This window comes from Anopheles gambiae, chromosome 2, assembly GCF_943734735.2.
Source record: "Anopheles gambiae chromosome 2, idAnoGambNW_F1_1, whole genome shotgun sequence".
NCBI lineage: Eukaryota > Metazoa > Arthropoda > Insecta > Diptera > Culicidae > Anopheles > Anopheles gambiae.
The window spans coordinates 45,539,070-45,552,706 of NC_064601.1; the positions used below are offsets into that span (position 1 = coordinate 45,539,070).

Here is a 13,637-nt window from a genome sequence, read left to right on the forward strand (position 1 = left end):
TGCGTTGGAAATGAGTTGCAGAGTACAGACTGTTAAACTCGCATTCAGGAGGTGGCGCAATGCATCACCACGGTCCTGCATCTGCGCTGGAGAGAGAATGAAGCGGCGATGAAGCCTCTACGTGACAGCAATCGCCGAGCATACACAGGAAGACCAGGCTGCAGAACGACTACCACGTATACGCGAATTCGACTAATAATAAATCCTGCGGATTATTAAAAATAAGTCCTGGTGATTGAAGGCTCGGTCTACGAAAGATTTGTTAAGTCGTACGATTTCACGTCTTGTTTAAGGGGTTGGCTTACACAGAAAAATACAATTTACATTTAATCATTTAGGGATTTATTGTTTCCATGTTGATTGGTATAATTCTAACGTTTCGTTTTTTTTATATTATTTAAAAGTATAATATTATTTTCATAAATATTTTTCGTTCTTTCACACTCTCGTGTAAACCTTACAATATAGATCGCACCAGTACAGCTGCTCAAGCATCCTCCGTGCTAGGGATGCTCTCCGGTTCGATCATATCCGTACTGATCTCACCAAGATCCTTTTCCTGCTCCATCAGTTCGTCAATGTATTTATCCGCCTCAGCATCTCCCGTCGTCGTTTCACCCTGTTCCACCCCTTCATCACCAGTCTGGAGAGCTGGCTCCGATTCCGCTTCGCTCTGGAGCCGTTTGGCAGCTTCCTCTTCCTGTCGCTTTTTCTGTTCCGCCTCGAATGTGGCGAAAAACTGTTCCTCCTCTGCCCGGCGCGCTTCCTCGGCCCGGCGAGCCTCTTCCACCACTCGTTCCTCTTCAGCCTTCTTTTCCGCCGCCTCTCGCTCCCGCTGCAAATGCTTCTCGTACTGATCTTCGGTGGCCCGTAGCTTTAGCTCCCGTTCGCGCGTTTCTTCCGCTACGCTCGGTACGAGATAGCAGTTTGATTCCCTGAAGGTAAACAACGAACCAATGATTGAAGCGATGAACTGACAAATAGCATAGCCGTTCGACAATGTGTACTGGTCACGTTGCGTTGCACGAATCCTTGCCAAGTTCCGCATGCCTCGCAGAGTAGCGATACTTACTTGTAGACCACCTTCTTGCGATCGTTCCACGGCCACACACCATTCCATTTGTCAGGCTGTAATGGAGAGAAAGGAGAGCTTTGTTAATTCAGTTCCAAAGACAGAACAAGACAGAACAGTGTTGGTTTATTCTCACATTGCGGTTGGCACGAAGACGTGACTCCCAATCGAGCATAGACCGGTCGGCTTCATTTACTGAGGAAAAGAAACCATCTTTATCAACGGGTGGGGTAGTGACTATCCTTGCAAGATGTAGTTGGACACGGGATGGGATAGGACATAGACAGGATGAAGTTCATGGGCGGACAGAGAATGGGGGCTGGGGTCTGGGGGATTGGTCGACTTAAATCGTCGTAAACGGTCTGCGTCAGAGTCGCCCTGTCGAATTGGCTTCGTACTATGACCATGGTAGATGCAGGGCGCGACCTGTTGTGATATACTTACAAGGTTTAAACCAGTAGTCCACCGTCATCTCATCTTCACTGTCTTCGTCCACATCGCTGCAAACAAAAAAAAAACAAGGAAAAGGGTCACACACTGCTTCACTTTGCACTACATTGGGCACTTGATTGCTGTTTGTTCGTACCCGCTGACGAATATTTTCACCGTGCGTCCCGATTCCGCGATCAGCTCCTGTGCCTGCGCGAGCGTCAGCTTATCCGCATTGTCGTCATTGATTTTGGTGATGATGTCGTTCACTCGGATGCCGGCCCGTCGTGCCAACCCCTCACGCTTGACCGAAATCACTGTCAGTGGTTCGAACTGATCGATGCCACCGGTCACCTCGAAGCCCCACAGATTGTCCACAAATGACATAACGCGGCGGTCGAGCTCGGTCGTTCCCGAAACACGCACATGATACTCGCAGTTCTTGAACGACTCTATCGGCGGCAGCGCCATCTCCATCGCATCCACTTGCACGTCCATTGCTGCTGGTTTGCTGCGAGTTGCTGGGGGGTGGGTATGTAGGAAAAGGCGTACTCCAAACTGCCGAGCTGCTGCGGGAATTGAGAGCAGAAAATGCACTAGTTGCGCTTGGTGCTTTGTTCGGACACTACCGCTCGAATGAGTTAGGTACGGTTAGTGCCTTCGTAATGCTTCATTAAATTATCTTCCCCTCAATGTCACCAGCAAAAAAAAACCCGAGCCACACGCTTCGCGTTACCGATCGTGGCTACGGAAAACGATGCGAAAAAAGCAACTCGTACGACGTGCAGTGTTCGTTGGCAAACGTTATCTAACACAGGTCCTGAGGAAGCGGAACACCCCTCTCGCCGCTGTAGAGACCGGGAACGAATGTCAACGGCAGCAAAGGAAGCGAGGGTGTCTGTCAAGTCATCAAAGTATTTTTAATCCATTTCCGATTCATCAATCTCGCGTTCACGATCAAACGATTGTTTCGGTGCTGCCGTTTGGCTATTATTAGAGGTACACTTCCCATGCCGTCGAGTGCAACTGGCAGGTTTATTTAACATAATGCTCGCCTTTCCGGTACCGTTCAACACCGGTGCGTCGTCGAGCTTTCGATAAGGCTGTACAGCGCATTTATTAGGATGTTTCCTTCCCATGCTAATGACCGATGGTATCCTTCGCCAAGGCTGCTGGGGGGTAATTAATTGGGGCAACATTGTTTATGTACGGCGCCAACCAGTGCACTGCCCGTGTGGGCCTTCAACTCTGCGTGTTGTTGGGCTTGCCCTCAGACGGGTTGTTTTGAGAGAGGTTAAGATTTATTACACGTGAATCATTGAGACAATAATTGAATCGAATTGAGAGAAAATGCTTGATGTTGGCGAAATTTGTATTATATAAAATGTTTGATTACCCATAGAAGTGAAAAATATTCTTCAATATCTATAGCTAAAATTATATCAGTACTATGTATTTTAGAGTAAAAGCTCGTTCCTATTTATTTAGTTGTCAAATCGCCAAATATATGAATATTTAAAAGCCTGTTTAGTACTCAAAACATGTTCACTAAATATTTGTATTTATTGTAATTTTTCTCCTCGTTCTCCTTTTTTAAATCAGGTAACAAGGTAATAATATGGTTTAATAAGGTTTTGCATCCCAAGTTTTTAATCAAGAATTACTCTTTTCAGTGTATTAAAAACTAGCTTTTGAAATGGTTTATACTCCATTTTATTTTTTTAATTCATAATGCTGGCCTATTCATTTCAACTTCATACAATTCGTAGTTTGAATACTATTTGTCTTTATCAGAAAGACCGGTAAATAGGTAAATATTTTGTCATATAATATTTTTGGATATACAGTAAACAGTGTAGTAAAAAGTTCAAAGTGAGATAACTTTTCTCTAATTTTAAGGTTTAAATGCCGTTACAAATGCCATATTTTTTACATATTAATCTGATTTCAACAAACACTTAGCTTCATTTAGCATACAGCTAAAAATAATTCCTAAAGTATACTATCGAATAAAAAGTAAAATATTAATGCACAAATGATTGATTTCGGATCGGCTTGTTTGTTGATTTTGTTTATTTTATTTTACGAAATTTGCGGAATTTCAAATAATTTTCTCACGTTACAAGATCCCAAATCAAGCACTGTTATATAACCATCAAATCTTGGCATTATCAGCTGCCAATTCTAAGATCAAGAATTTGATACAAACCTTTATTCAAAAAATCGATTCAATGCAGTCATTCTCAAACGATCTATTTTCTTTCGCTCAAAGCTTTCTTTCTGTGCTTTCTTTGTCCCCGCTCTGGCCAACAGCCAACAGTTCACGTGGATGAAACGTCTTCGGTGTGTTTTTTTGGCACTAATGTCCAACGTATTTGTTTGTTTTGCTCTCGAATACTTCGGATAATAATAAACGCTGTAGACCGTCGCACGTTAATGGTGTTTTTATTTATTTTTATTGTACTTATTTACATAGAAATACCAGTCTCTAGAGTAATAGTTGATAATGACGTGTTCTATACAATCATGTGATGTAATGAAAACAATGTATTTGGTTCTAAGCACAAAGCCTATTGCTTAAAATGAACTTTTAGATCTGTGTTTGTTTCAACTCAGCTTGTTATCGTTTGATGCTGTCCTAAGAGGAGCGTAAGATAGGAGCTAATTTACAGTAGCTAGGGCCAATGAAACAAACGAAAGGGGTGTGTATGTAATGATTGAAAAGAATAATTAACCATATGCGATGATGCTGATAGGAAGCTTATTAATACATCATATTGGCTGGGAGGGAAGGATTTAAGAAGGAACGCCAGGGAACGGCAGGGAACGGATATTCTTCGGAGGCTTCCTCAGCAGGGTGATGCACACTGCAGCGCGTGAAGATGGTTGGAAAGTGGTGGCCGGTGGATCGATCGAACAGTTGGATGAGATCCGATAGTAGTTGATGAGGGGGGAGTTGCGAGCAAGCGAGATGGTGCCGAGAAACCGTTCGACAACGACGCGTGTTGTTCGGTGCGAGAGGGCCCGCCGTGCGCAGCAAGAAGATGTTTGCAAAAGGTCAATTATCAATGCCGAATTCAAGCCCACTAACACAAGGGCACAACCCAGGTCGAGGGAGGTCATCGCACACAACGGTAGGGAAGGGAACCGAAAGCTCACGGTATGGTGAGGGAAAAAGGGAGGGTAGTGGTTGGGAGGGTGGGAGAGTGCGTTTTCAATTTTGATAAAGGAACACCTTCGACTTGCGGGGCTGGAAAATGGTTTCGTCTTTCATTACCTTTCGCACATCTTCTTCGGCCACTACCATCTCCGGGCGCAGCTCGATGCCACTCTTGGGGGGATCCATATCGTGTACCAGCTTGTAGACGTCGCTGTTCTTGATGAAGCTCAAATCCTTCTCCGGTTTCTGGTACTTGAGGAAGTTTACCCTGCAGGGGGAGCGGACCAGAGAGCATGCAAGAAAAGGGGCTTCATGTAGAGCGTGGTCGTTTTCAGAACGTAAAATCAAGCGAAGTATGCAACGGATTGATCATGCACATAAGGAGTAAAGTAGTGCGAAAAACAACACGTAGCTCAACGGTGATCACAAAAACGATTTCAGTTGGAAATGCATAACCAACTGAAATAGTGCTACTTACTGCGCCCGGAGTAAACTACTTGAAAAGCTCACTTTCGAACTTTTCCACCATAAGTTCGCAGTTGGAAAATTTCTTCGCTTTACTCGTTGTTCTTCGAAAAAGAGAGAGAGAAAGAGAGAGAAAAGCATGTGCACAATGAAGATGATCGAACGCGGATGTGATTGGGGCTTGAGTGACGCATGCATGGAGTTCCCTGCTGCCACGTACCTGTACACGTGCGGGGACTTCGCCTTGCCATCGGCCCAGTAGTAGTTCCAGAACTTTACCTAAAACATAGAATGTGCTGTTAGACAAGATGATAACGAGCGCGAAGGGATGAAGGCGGCCATTATTATTATTATTATTATTATTATTAGTGGCGATGCTCAGTGGCTGGCTACACTCACAAAAGCCCGTTAGTGACACACACGTTTGGCATGACAACGTTCGTTAGTACACACACAGCGATGCGTAGTAGTGACGTGAGGAACGCACAAATGACATGGGGGAAGTGAACGCCCATATGAGCTGGGTCACAGCGGCGTTTACCTGTCGTCGTAACCCAGATGAGGGCTTTCGTAGAAGTTGCTACAAAAGAAGAAGACACGAAATGAACGATGCGAACACACTCAAGAGGTACTACGCATGATGAGAGAGTATGGTTGGCGAAAACGCCACGGCAGACGACGAACGGTTGTGGGTGGTGCGTGTGATTGCAAGCAGCGGCTGAAAATGGGATAGCATAAGGATAGCAAGGTTTTTTGGAGTGTGACATTTACCCGAGCGTCGTGCCCTGGATCAGTTCCGCCTGGGAGCTGATCACTTCCGCGATGAACTGCTCGTTGAATGCGTCCTTCGCCGTGCGCCACTTGCGCCCGCCGGGCAGGTAGATGGGCCGCTCCTGCGGCGTCAGCGGGCCGAACGCGCTGACCGCCTTCTTCTTCTTTTTGACCACCTGCAGCTTCAGCTCGTCCTGCACCGCGGTGCGGATGTCGCCGCCGGCATTAGGCTGGCTGGAGCTATCGGAATCCTGTCGGGGAAAGGTCGGGTGGGATGTGTACCACAACCCACATGGCGCCCCCCACATAGCACAACAGGACGGAGGACGGAAACAGAATACAACGCGTGTACAAGAGCGAGAGTGCAACGCAAGAAGAGTTCATCACAGATCGGAGATAAAGTGGTTTACAAAAGATAGAGAGATAGAGAACGATTAGAACGAAACGTGCACGCACAAACAGATACTGCTACCCTTTGGTATGTTGGTTGGGGGTTGCAGAAACTGGTTAACAGAGAGCCACACTCCCTGAAGCTTCCTGCTGAGCAGAGAAGCTCCCAGGGACTACAAAGCCACCACCCGGTTAACGATGTTTTAGTTCGGTAATACATTTATTGCACTGCTATTAGAACACGTGTTCGAAAAGAGCTTGCGCTCCTAAATTGCGCTTGAGCAGTACTATCAACACACAGCACTGCTGCGTGGTGTGATCTCGTGTAGGCTGGTGCAGAGGTGTGCTGCCAACTGTTCGTGTCGTTTGTAGTTCGTAGTAAGTGTGGAGGTTTGGTAGTAATACGTCGCTAGAGGAGCATCGGTTACGCTAACACCGGCTGTGGTTCGATGGCCGTCGCTGCCACTCCGCAGGCTTCCAGGTCCTGGGAGATGCGCAGCGGTATCGTCACGTACTCGACCTCTTCCTCCTCGTCGACGTATATGCGGTAGCGCTGGGACACGATGGCCCACTCGATCGTTTGATACTTTGGCTTCTTTCGTGTGTTTGGAGGTGTAGGAGGGATTTGCATTCGATGCAATTTGTTGTTGTTTGTTGTTCGATGTTGTTGGGTTGTAGTAATAGGGACAAGCATTTAAAGGCATTCAGGTGTGTAGTGATGCGCGCAGTTGTTCGAATGTGATCGTAGAATTAGCAAACACAGAACACACAGTGTTTGATTGATTGATTCCCATTTCAACAGAGGTGTGGACCGCCGGAGCAGAGCAGAGCGTAAGGTAAGAAGAAAGAGAAACGTTCCGAAAAAGGTAGAAAAACACGTTGATGAAATATTTAGCCCAAAAAAAAAAAAGAAACAACAACAAGCGTGGGGTCCTCACGCCCGCCTAATGTGGAATGGGAACAGTCAAGCGGTTTGAGGTTATGCGACAACACTCTGTGTGTGTTAAGATTTGCAGCAATGCCGCCGCTGCACTGGGTCGCCCGGGGAGTCAACACCACAGTACTGTATGGGGTGAACGCTTGCGCTGATGGCAAGAGCTGCGCCCGGGCGCCCCTGCTCCAACAGGTCACCAAACTAACCTTATCGTTCTGATTGGTCCACTCAATGTCGTGCTCCTTCATCCTTTTCTCTAGCTGCTCAAGCTCCTCCTCTGTGTAGTGGATGTGTTCGCCTTCGTCGACCGATGAGGACTGATCGCCGCTGCCGCTGCTGTCCGCCCTGCTAAACTCAGTCACCTCGAACGTCTCGGACACTTCGGGCACGATGGCCTCCGGTGCCGACTGTTCGGTGCCCTCACCACCCGCACTCGGATCCGCTTCTGCAAGGGTAAGGTTAAACACTTTCACTCAATAACGCGCTTCGACGGAAGTGGCAGAGAAGCAAGCAGATGATTGAAACGACACGGTGGTGGTGTGGTATGATCGTCGGCTGTATGGCACGTGCTGCATGCGCGAGCACTACTAAGGACACCTCGCGTTGGCACCAACGTCCTATTTGTCTTTGTCCTTGTGCACATCGTGCGTCGTTACATCCGTTACAATGTAGCAGGTCGCGGCGAAAGGACAGATGAACCTACAATTGCAACTATATACACACACACACAGACACAAGTGCAAAACACACAAAGAGGGAGAGAGAGAAGAGGGAGAAAGCTTATCTGAAAACGAGTATACCTTCCGGTCGGGGTGAGATACTCTTGGACTTCCGTTTCGGTGCGGCCAACACGGCGAGCTGCTCGGTCAGGGCGGCTATCGTGGCCTGGATCGTGTTCGGCAGTGCCGATAGCGCTTCCAGCTGCTTTTGCACATTCTGCAACTGCTCGCGGAACTCCTCCGAGGGTTCCTCCTCGGTCGGGTTGGGTGCCCCGGGCTGCTGTGCCTCCCCTTCACCTGCAGTGGAAGTGCCATTAGCGTTCGTATTGGTTTCCAACTCCTCCTCACCACAGCACCCGACATTATCGCCGGGGCAAGCGTAGGGACAGGGACAACAGGGGCCAACGGGATGTTCGAGGTGGTGGTTACCTGCCATCGGCTCGCTCGGCACGACCGGCTCATCCACGAGCGTCTTGATCGTTTCCACCTCCACCTCCTGGCGTTCGTTCAGGTACTCGTCGTACATTGGTATCGGTTCCGGTTCCGGCTCGGGTTCCTTAAATTGGGGCGGTAGGTGTGTCGGTGTGTGTATGTGGGACGCAATCGAAAAACCAGCTCAGCTCAGCTCACAGTGCAAATCGAGACAGTGCGTCCGTCGGGCGTCGCATGCCGCTTTTAAGCTCACACTTCCGCCTTGCGGGGGTGGCGGACGTGCCGAACAACACTTACCGGTGATTTGGGTGGCTTGTAGTCGGGGGCAATTTTCGGTTTCGGTTGCTTCACAATTCGTACCTGGTAGCGCTCGGTCGGCGGGTTCCGCTCGAGCTTCCGCTCCTCGGGCGTCTTCGGCGGCGGTCGGGACGGCTTCTGCAGGAAGGTGGTCCACTTTTTGTCCTCCTCTTCGCTCTGCACCAGCTCGCTGTTGAGCGTTTTGAAAACTTCGCTCTGCTTAAACACGCCCGCCTTCGGGATCATCTTGTTAAAGTTCACGCTGCAATGGGGAGGTGTAAAGGGTAAAGTTTTTGCGATCGGAGGACGTCCAAGAGTAGCCCAAATCAAATTGATGTCCTTGGTGTGGTGGATGCTCGACGTCACATTCGACACTTACCCGATCACGTTGTGTTGCTTAAGCACTTCGGCTTCACCCGAGAGGATCTCGGCTATCTGCTCGTCGGTGATCGGTACCTCGGGAATCTGTTCGTCGGGCTGCTGCTGCCTTGGTTCCTCCTTGGCAGGGTGGTGAACTGCCAACGGCGATGGGCTGCCGACATTCGGCGTCCAGAACGGTTTCGGCGAGGTGTTGATGTACTCCACCTCGCCCGACGGTGTTTTCTCCTTGATGAGCCGTTGGGACGGCGTAACCTCACGTGCCCTGCACCATGTACCATGGGGACATTGGTGGAACGTGGGGAGAACATGTGGTGGTCATTTTACAACTTGCAAGGACCTCGCTGCTGCCCCCCTTCACCCTGGTAGCGATATACTAACCTTAAGATGCCTAGCACGAACTGGTTGCCGGCGCAGGCCAACAGCTGGTGGGCATCGTAATAGGACATGTTGCCCGTCGGTATGTCATTGATGCGCACCACCACATCGCCCATGTGCATGCCAACGTCTTCGGCGATGCTTCCGGGTAGGATCTGTAAAGTGTGCAGACAAACAGCAGGGGATTTTCAGTTGCATTGCATCGCAGTGGAAAATAGAAAGCGTTCGAATGTGAACTAGAGTGTCGTCGGCACACACGGGCGTCACCAGCGAGCCTTGTGTGCTGGTGGTGGTATAGCTGGCATGACATTTCGGCGCTATTTTTATCGACTACCATCAATCGATCACTTCACCCAATCGATTAGCGAATTGAGGAGAACGGTATGCTGAATTTGGGTTTCATGTTATGAGGTTAATTCGTAACGTCTCGAACACATACATACATACTTCACTTAGCAATGTGACACCTTTATTTGCTACTGATCGTAAGGACCTTATTTTTCGTTATCTAGCATATACTGTATCCGATTCACTTCTTGTTAGGATGTAAATAACAATCACTCAATTGCTTTGCGGAGAGGATCAATTGGCACGATACGATGTCGAATTTTTTTTTTCGATTACGCAATATGCTGTCGTGATACATTTTTTTGTATACCATTATTTGAATATGCTGCACAATGAGCCTCATATTACTTGCCCAAATGTACATTTTCCCTCAAATATAATGCTTGGAGATTGTCGGAAAAACTAATACATAAAAAAACACTATTCAAACTCACTTTGACAACCGTTAAGGGAACATCAAAATCAGCTCCACCGACGAGCTTAAAACCGAACGGGGTTGTGTTATCGTAACGCGAGAAGTTTAGATCCAGCACCATTTCGAATGACTTTTGTGGCTTATGATCGCTTCAAAAACAAATGGTCACAATGCACACACTGGTGGATCACTGTCGTTGCTGTAGAAAATAAGAATCCTTTAACCTCAACCCACGTTGATAAAAAGTTCACTTTCTTCTTCTGTTTCTCTAGAACCGCACCAACCGATCGCTGCAGGTAAAATGTGGCGAAAAGACGAATTGTTGCATCCGCCTGCAAGCGCGTCTTGTGCCCAGATCGCGAAACCCACGAGTGGCAGCTCGTGATTCGCGTTCGGTACTCAATCGATCATATGGTCGGGTATCGGCAACAGCGGCCCCATTAATTGCAGCCACATTCAGTCATCGATGTTTACAATTGGCATCGCTGCGAGACACTTGGCGGTATTGTTCGGAACAACAGGTAGCACGAGATGATGCATTTGTCAGCAATGCAAGTTTAATTTTGGAACTTGCCGCTGCTGGTGCGCACCGCCCTGCACGTGGTTTAGTCTATTCATGTTTTGCAGTGTGGTTTTTGCTCACTTTTTTCTGTGTTGCCGCTTTTAAAACGCAATTAAGTCCAACACGTGCTCGCAAACAACGTTGTTCGTAGCAACAAAAAAACAAAAACAAAAAGTATGAGACAGTGTCGGAAGTCTAACGCATTGCTGCTTCCTTACTGCGATTATAACACTTTTGTTGACTTGGTGTCATACTTCTAAGGATTTGCTGAACTTGGTTACTTGCATCATTGAAAATACATTGCGCCAAACGTGAAGAGAGAAAGATAAACAGCAATAAAGAAAATAAGCATCACCCTAGAAACACATAGAAACACGGAGAGCGTAAATCTAGAGCGTAAGGCGTACCGATTTAATTCAAATTACATACAGGATTAAACTCCGGACATTCAACATGGTTTTTTTTATTGAATTTCTTCAATATCCAGATCCTCATTTTACCCGATGAACTAAAAAGAATTAATTAAAAATGCATCTGTTCTCTAGTGCGTCTCAAAAAACCCCTGTCTGTCAGTTTACCACCGGAGGCATTCTTAGTAGTTTTGCCGACTCCAGTGTAATTTCTTCGACAATTCCTATTAATCTGGTTCAGATACATTAAAGTACATAGGAATCCATTGTAGAGGTAGATTTCAACGTTAAAACAACAGAGCAACACCCCTTGCTGGTAAAACATGCGGGAACTCGAGCAAACCAGAGAGGCGTACGGACCGACACGAAAGTTTTACCAAGCGATGGCAGGACACCGAAACAACGTTGTACCTAAGGTTACCTGCTGTCGCAACAAGGATGGAGATCTGGTCAGTAACCAGCCAGAGGTCCTCTCGCGGTGGGCTCAGTACTTTGATGAATTACTCAACGACCAGTTTAACGAACAGCTAGAAGCGCCACTAGCAGATATTGTCATGCTACTGCCACCTAGCATAGAAGAAACACGAAAGGCTATCCGTCGGCTGAAAAATAACAAGGCACCCGGAACCGACGGAATTGCAGCCGAACTGGTCAAAAATGGAGGTGCACGACTAGAAAACGAGATTCATCAAATTGGAACTGAGGTGTGGGATAGCGAATCAATGCCTTGTGATTGGAATCTCGGCATCATCTACCCCATATACAAGAAGGGAGATAGGTTGGACTGCAATAACTACAGGGGTATTACGGTGTTGAATACCGCCTATAAAATATTCTCCGTGATCCTTCAGGTTCGCCTTGTCTCGCACGTCGAAGAGATAGTCGGAAACTATCAAAGAGGATTTCGAAACGGAAAATCAACCACTGATCAGATCTTCACCATTCGGCAGATCTTGGAGAAGGTGGCTGAATACAGAAACGACATATACCATCTCTTCATAGACTTCAAAGCCGCATATGATAGCAGGGTAAAACTGTACGACGATATGAGCTCATTTGGAATCCCGGCCAAACTGATAAGGCTAGTTAGAATGACTATGACCAACGTCACATGCCAGGTGATGGTGGATGGAAAACTCTCAGGTCCTTTTGCTACCACCAAGGGTCCAAGGAAGGCCACCTGGCGATGGTGAAGACTACGGGAACCATATTCTATAAGTCAACCCAGATCCTGACATACGCTGATGATATAGACATCATTGTTTTGCGGCTCTCCTATGTAGCAGAAGCCTACCAAGGGATCGAGCAGGCGGCAGAGAGCCTCGGATTGCAGATAAACGAGGCAAAGACCAAACTAATGGTGGCAACATCAGCGGCCCTACCAATAAATTATCAGAAACTACGTAGGTATGACGTACAGATAGGTGAACGCACTTTTGAAGTCGTCCCACAATTCACCTATCTTGGGTCAAAGGTCAGCAACGATAACAGCATGGCAGCTGAGTTGCGCGCAACGATGCTGGCTGCCAACGGGTCATTCTACAGGCTCAAAAATCAGTGCACCTCAAAGAATCTGTCGCGATGGACGAAGCTGGGTCTATATAGAACCTATATAGTACTGGTACTCACATACGCCTCTGAGACATGGACACTGTCCAAATCTGACGAAACCCTCTTAGTCGCGTTCGAGAGGAAGATGCTCAAAGGATACTTGGCCCCGTATGTGAGGAAGGACAATGGAGAAGTCGCTATAATGACGAGTTACACGAGATGCACGACGATCTTACTGTCGTACAGCGTGTCAATCTCGCCAGGCTCCGGTGTACTTGCCCTGATGTACTAGAATCCGTAATGATTCAATAACCATAATGAATCGATGAATCGAGCCACGAAAGCCCTGTATGATGTAAGGGAGCCTGGGGCAAAATGTTTATGAGGGGCGTACTAGAATCAATTAAAAATGTAGCAACTCTTCGGTTCTATTCATCTACGCGTACTAGAAAAAAACAGCACCCAAACCCCGTTATTTTAAAGACCTTCGTTATGTCGTTCTAGGAGGACACCTAAATCCAAAATCAAGTGTCCAGACCTTGAAATTCAAGTGTAATTTGAAACATGAACTCGAAATTGTCCGGAATATGAATCAAAATATCGTTGCAGTTTAATGATATTTTGCAATGTTTCGAGTAAAATTATTGGATATCTTTATTTTTTCTCAAATTTAGAAGGTTTGCTTTAGTAAATGGAGTAAAACAAAGGTTTGGCCAATTAAAATTGAATTAGTAATACAATATTCTCTTTTTCTCTTCTTTTGGCTCAACAACTGTTGTCGATCAAGAACTGCCTGTACCACTTGTGGGCTTGGCTTTCAGTGACTTATTCTTTTCCACCCATAGCAGGATAGTCAGTGCTACGAATGGCGGCACGATCCATTGGGGGCTTGAACCCATGACGGACATGTTGTTAAGTCGTATGAG

The 13,637-nt window shown here is 47.0% G+C and overlaps 2 protein-coding genes across 9 annotated transcripts; both read right to left on the bottom strand.

The window, feature by feature from the left end:
- Positions 1-314: 314 nt before the first annotated feature.
- LOC1278764 (uncharacterized) lies at positions 315-2,306 on the bottom strand. Of its 2 annotated transcripts, none has more exons than XM_061647001.1 (5): positions 1,659-2,306; positions 1,517-1,572; positions 1,209-1,267; positions 1,073-1,128; positions 315-935 (listed from the first exon to the last, which is right to left on the bottom strand). In XM_061647001.1, the coding sequence occupies exons 1-5, from the start codon at positions 1,997-1,999 to the stop codon at positions 488-490; spliced, it is 960 nt and encodes a 319-aa protein (XP_061502985.1). In that variant the 5' UTR covers positions 2,000-2,306; the 3' UTR covers positions 315-487. The 2 variants fall into 2 exon arrangements, with proteins under 2 accessions (XP_061502985.1, XP_318390.6); XM_318390.6 differs by having other exon boundaries at positions 1,209-1,285.
- Positions 2,307-3,930: 1,624 nt separating this feature from the next.
- On the bottom strand, positions 3,931-10,694 carry LOC1278765 (proteoglycan 4). Of its 7 annotated transcripts, XM_061649891.1 has the most exons (11): positions 10,208-10,677; positions 9,429-9,580; positions 9,049-9,312; positions 8,670-8,931; positions 8,370-8,496; positions 8,022-8,237; positions 7,428-7,666; positions 5,898-6,148; positions 5,668-5,706; positions 4,779-4,929; positions 3,931-4,368 (listed from the first exon to the last, which is right to left on the bottom strand). In XM_061649891.1, the coding sequence occupies exons 1-11, from the start codon at positions 10,307-10,309 to the stop codon at positions 4,351-4,353; spliced, it is 1,821 nt and encodes a 606-aa protein (XP_061505875.1). In that variant the 5' UTR covers positions 10,310-10,677; the 3' UTR covers positions 3,931-4,350. The 7 variants fall into 7 exon arrangements, with proteins under 7 accessions (XP_061505875.1, XP_003436666.2, XP_061505874.1 ...); XM_003436618.2 differs by lacking the exon at positions 5,668-5,706; XM_061649890.1 differs by having other exon boundaries at positions 3,931-4,929.
- Between the last annotated feature and the right edge of the window lie 2,943 nt (positions 10,695-13,637).

Excerpts from the sequence above, each read along its gene's own strand:
- LOC1278764 (XM_318390.6), bottom strand. The coding sequence starts at position 1,999 with ATGGACGTGCAAGTGGATGCGATGGAGATGGCGCTGCCGCCGATAGAG. Across the intron at positions 1,573-1,658 it reads GTGAAAATATTCGTCAGCGG|CGATGTGGACGAAGACAGTG; the intron begins GTACGAACAAAC and ends TTTTGTTTGCAG. Across the intron at positions 936-1,072 it reads CGCAAGAAGGTGGTCTACAA|GGAATCAAACTGCTATCTCG; the intron begins GTAAGTATCGCT and ends GTTTACCTTCAG.
- LOC1278765 (XM_061649890.1), bottom strand. The coding sequence starts at position 10,309 with ATGGTGCTGGATCTAAACTTCTCGCGTTACGATAACACAACCCCGTTC. Across the intron at positions 5,707-5,897 it reads ATCCAGGGCACGACGCTCGG|CAACTTCTACGAAAGCCCTC; the intron begins GTAAATGTCACA and ends CTTCTTTTGTAG. Across the intron at positions 4,930-5,667 it reads CATCTGGGTTACGACGACAG|GGTAAACTTCCTCAAGTACC; the intron begins GTAAACGCCGCT and ends CTCCCCCTGCAG.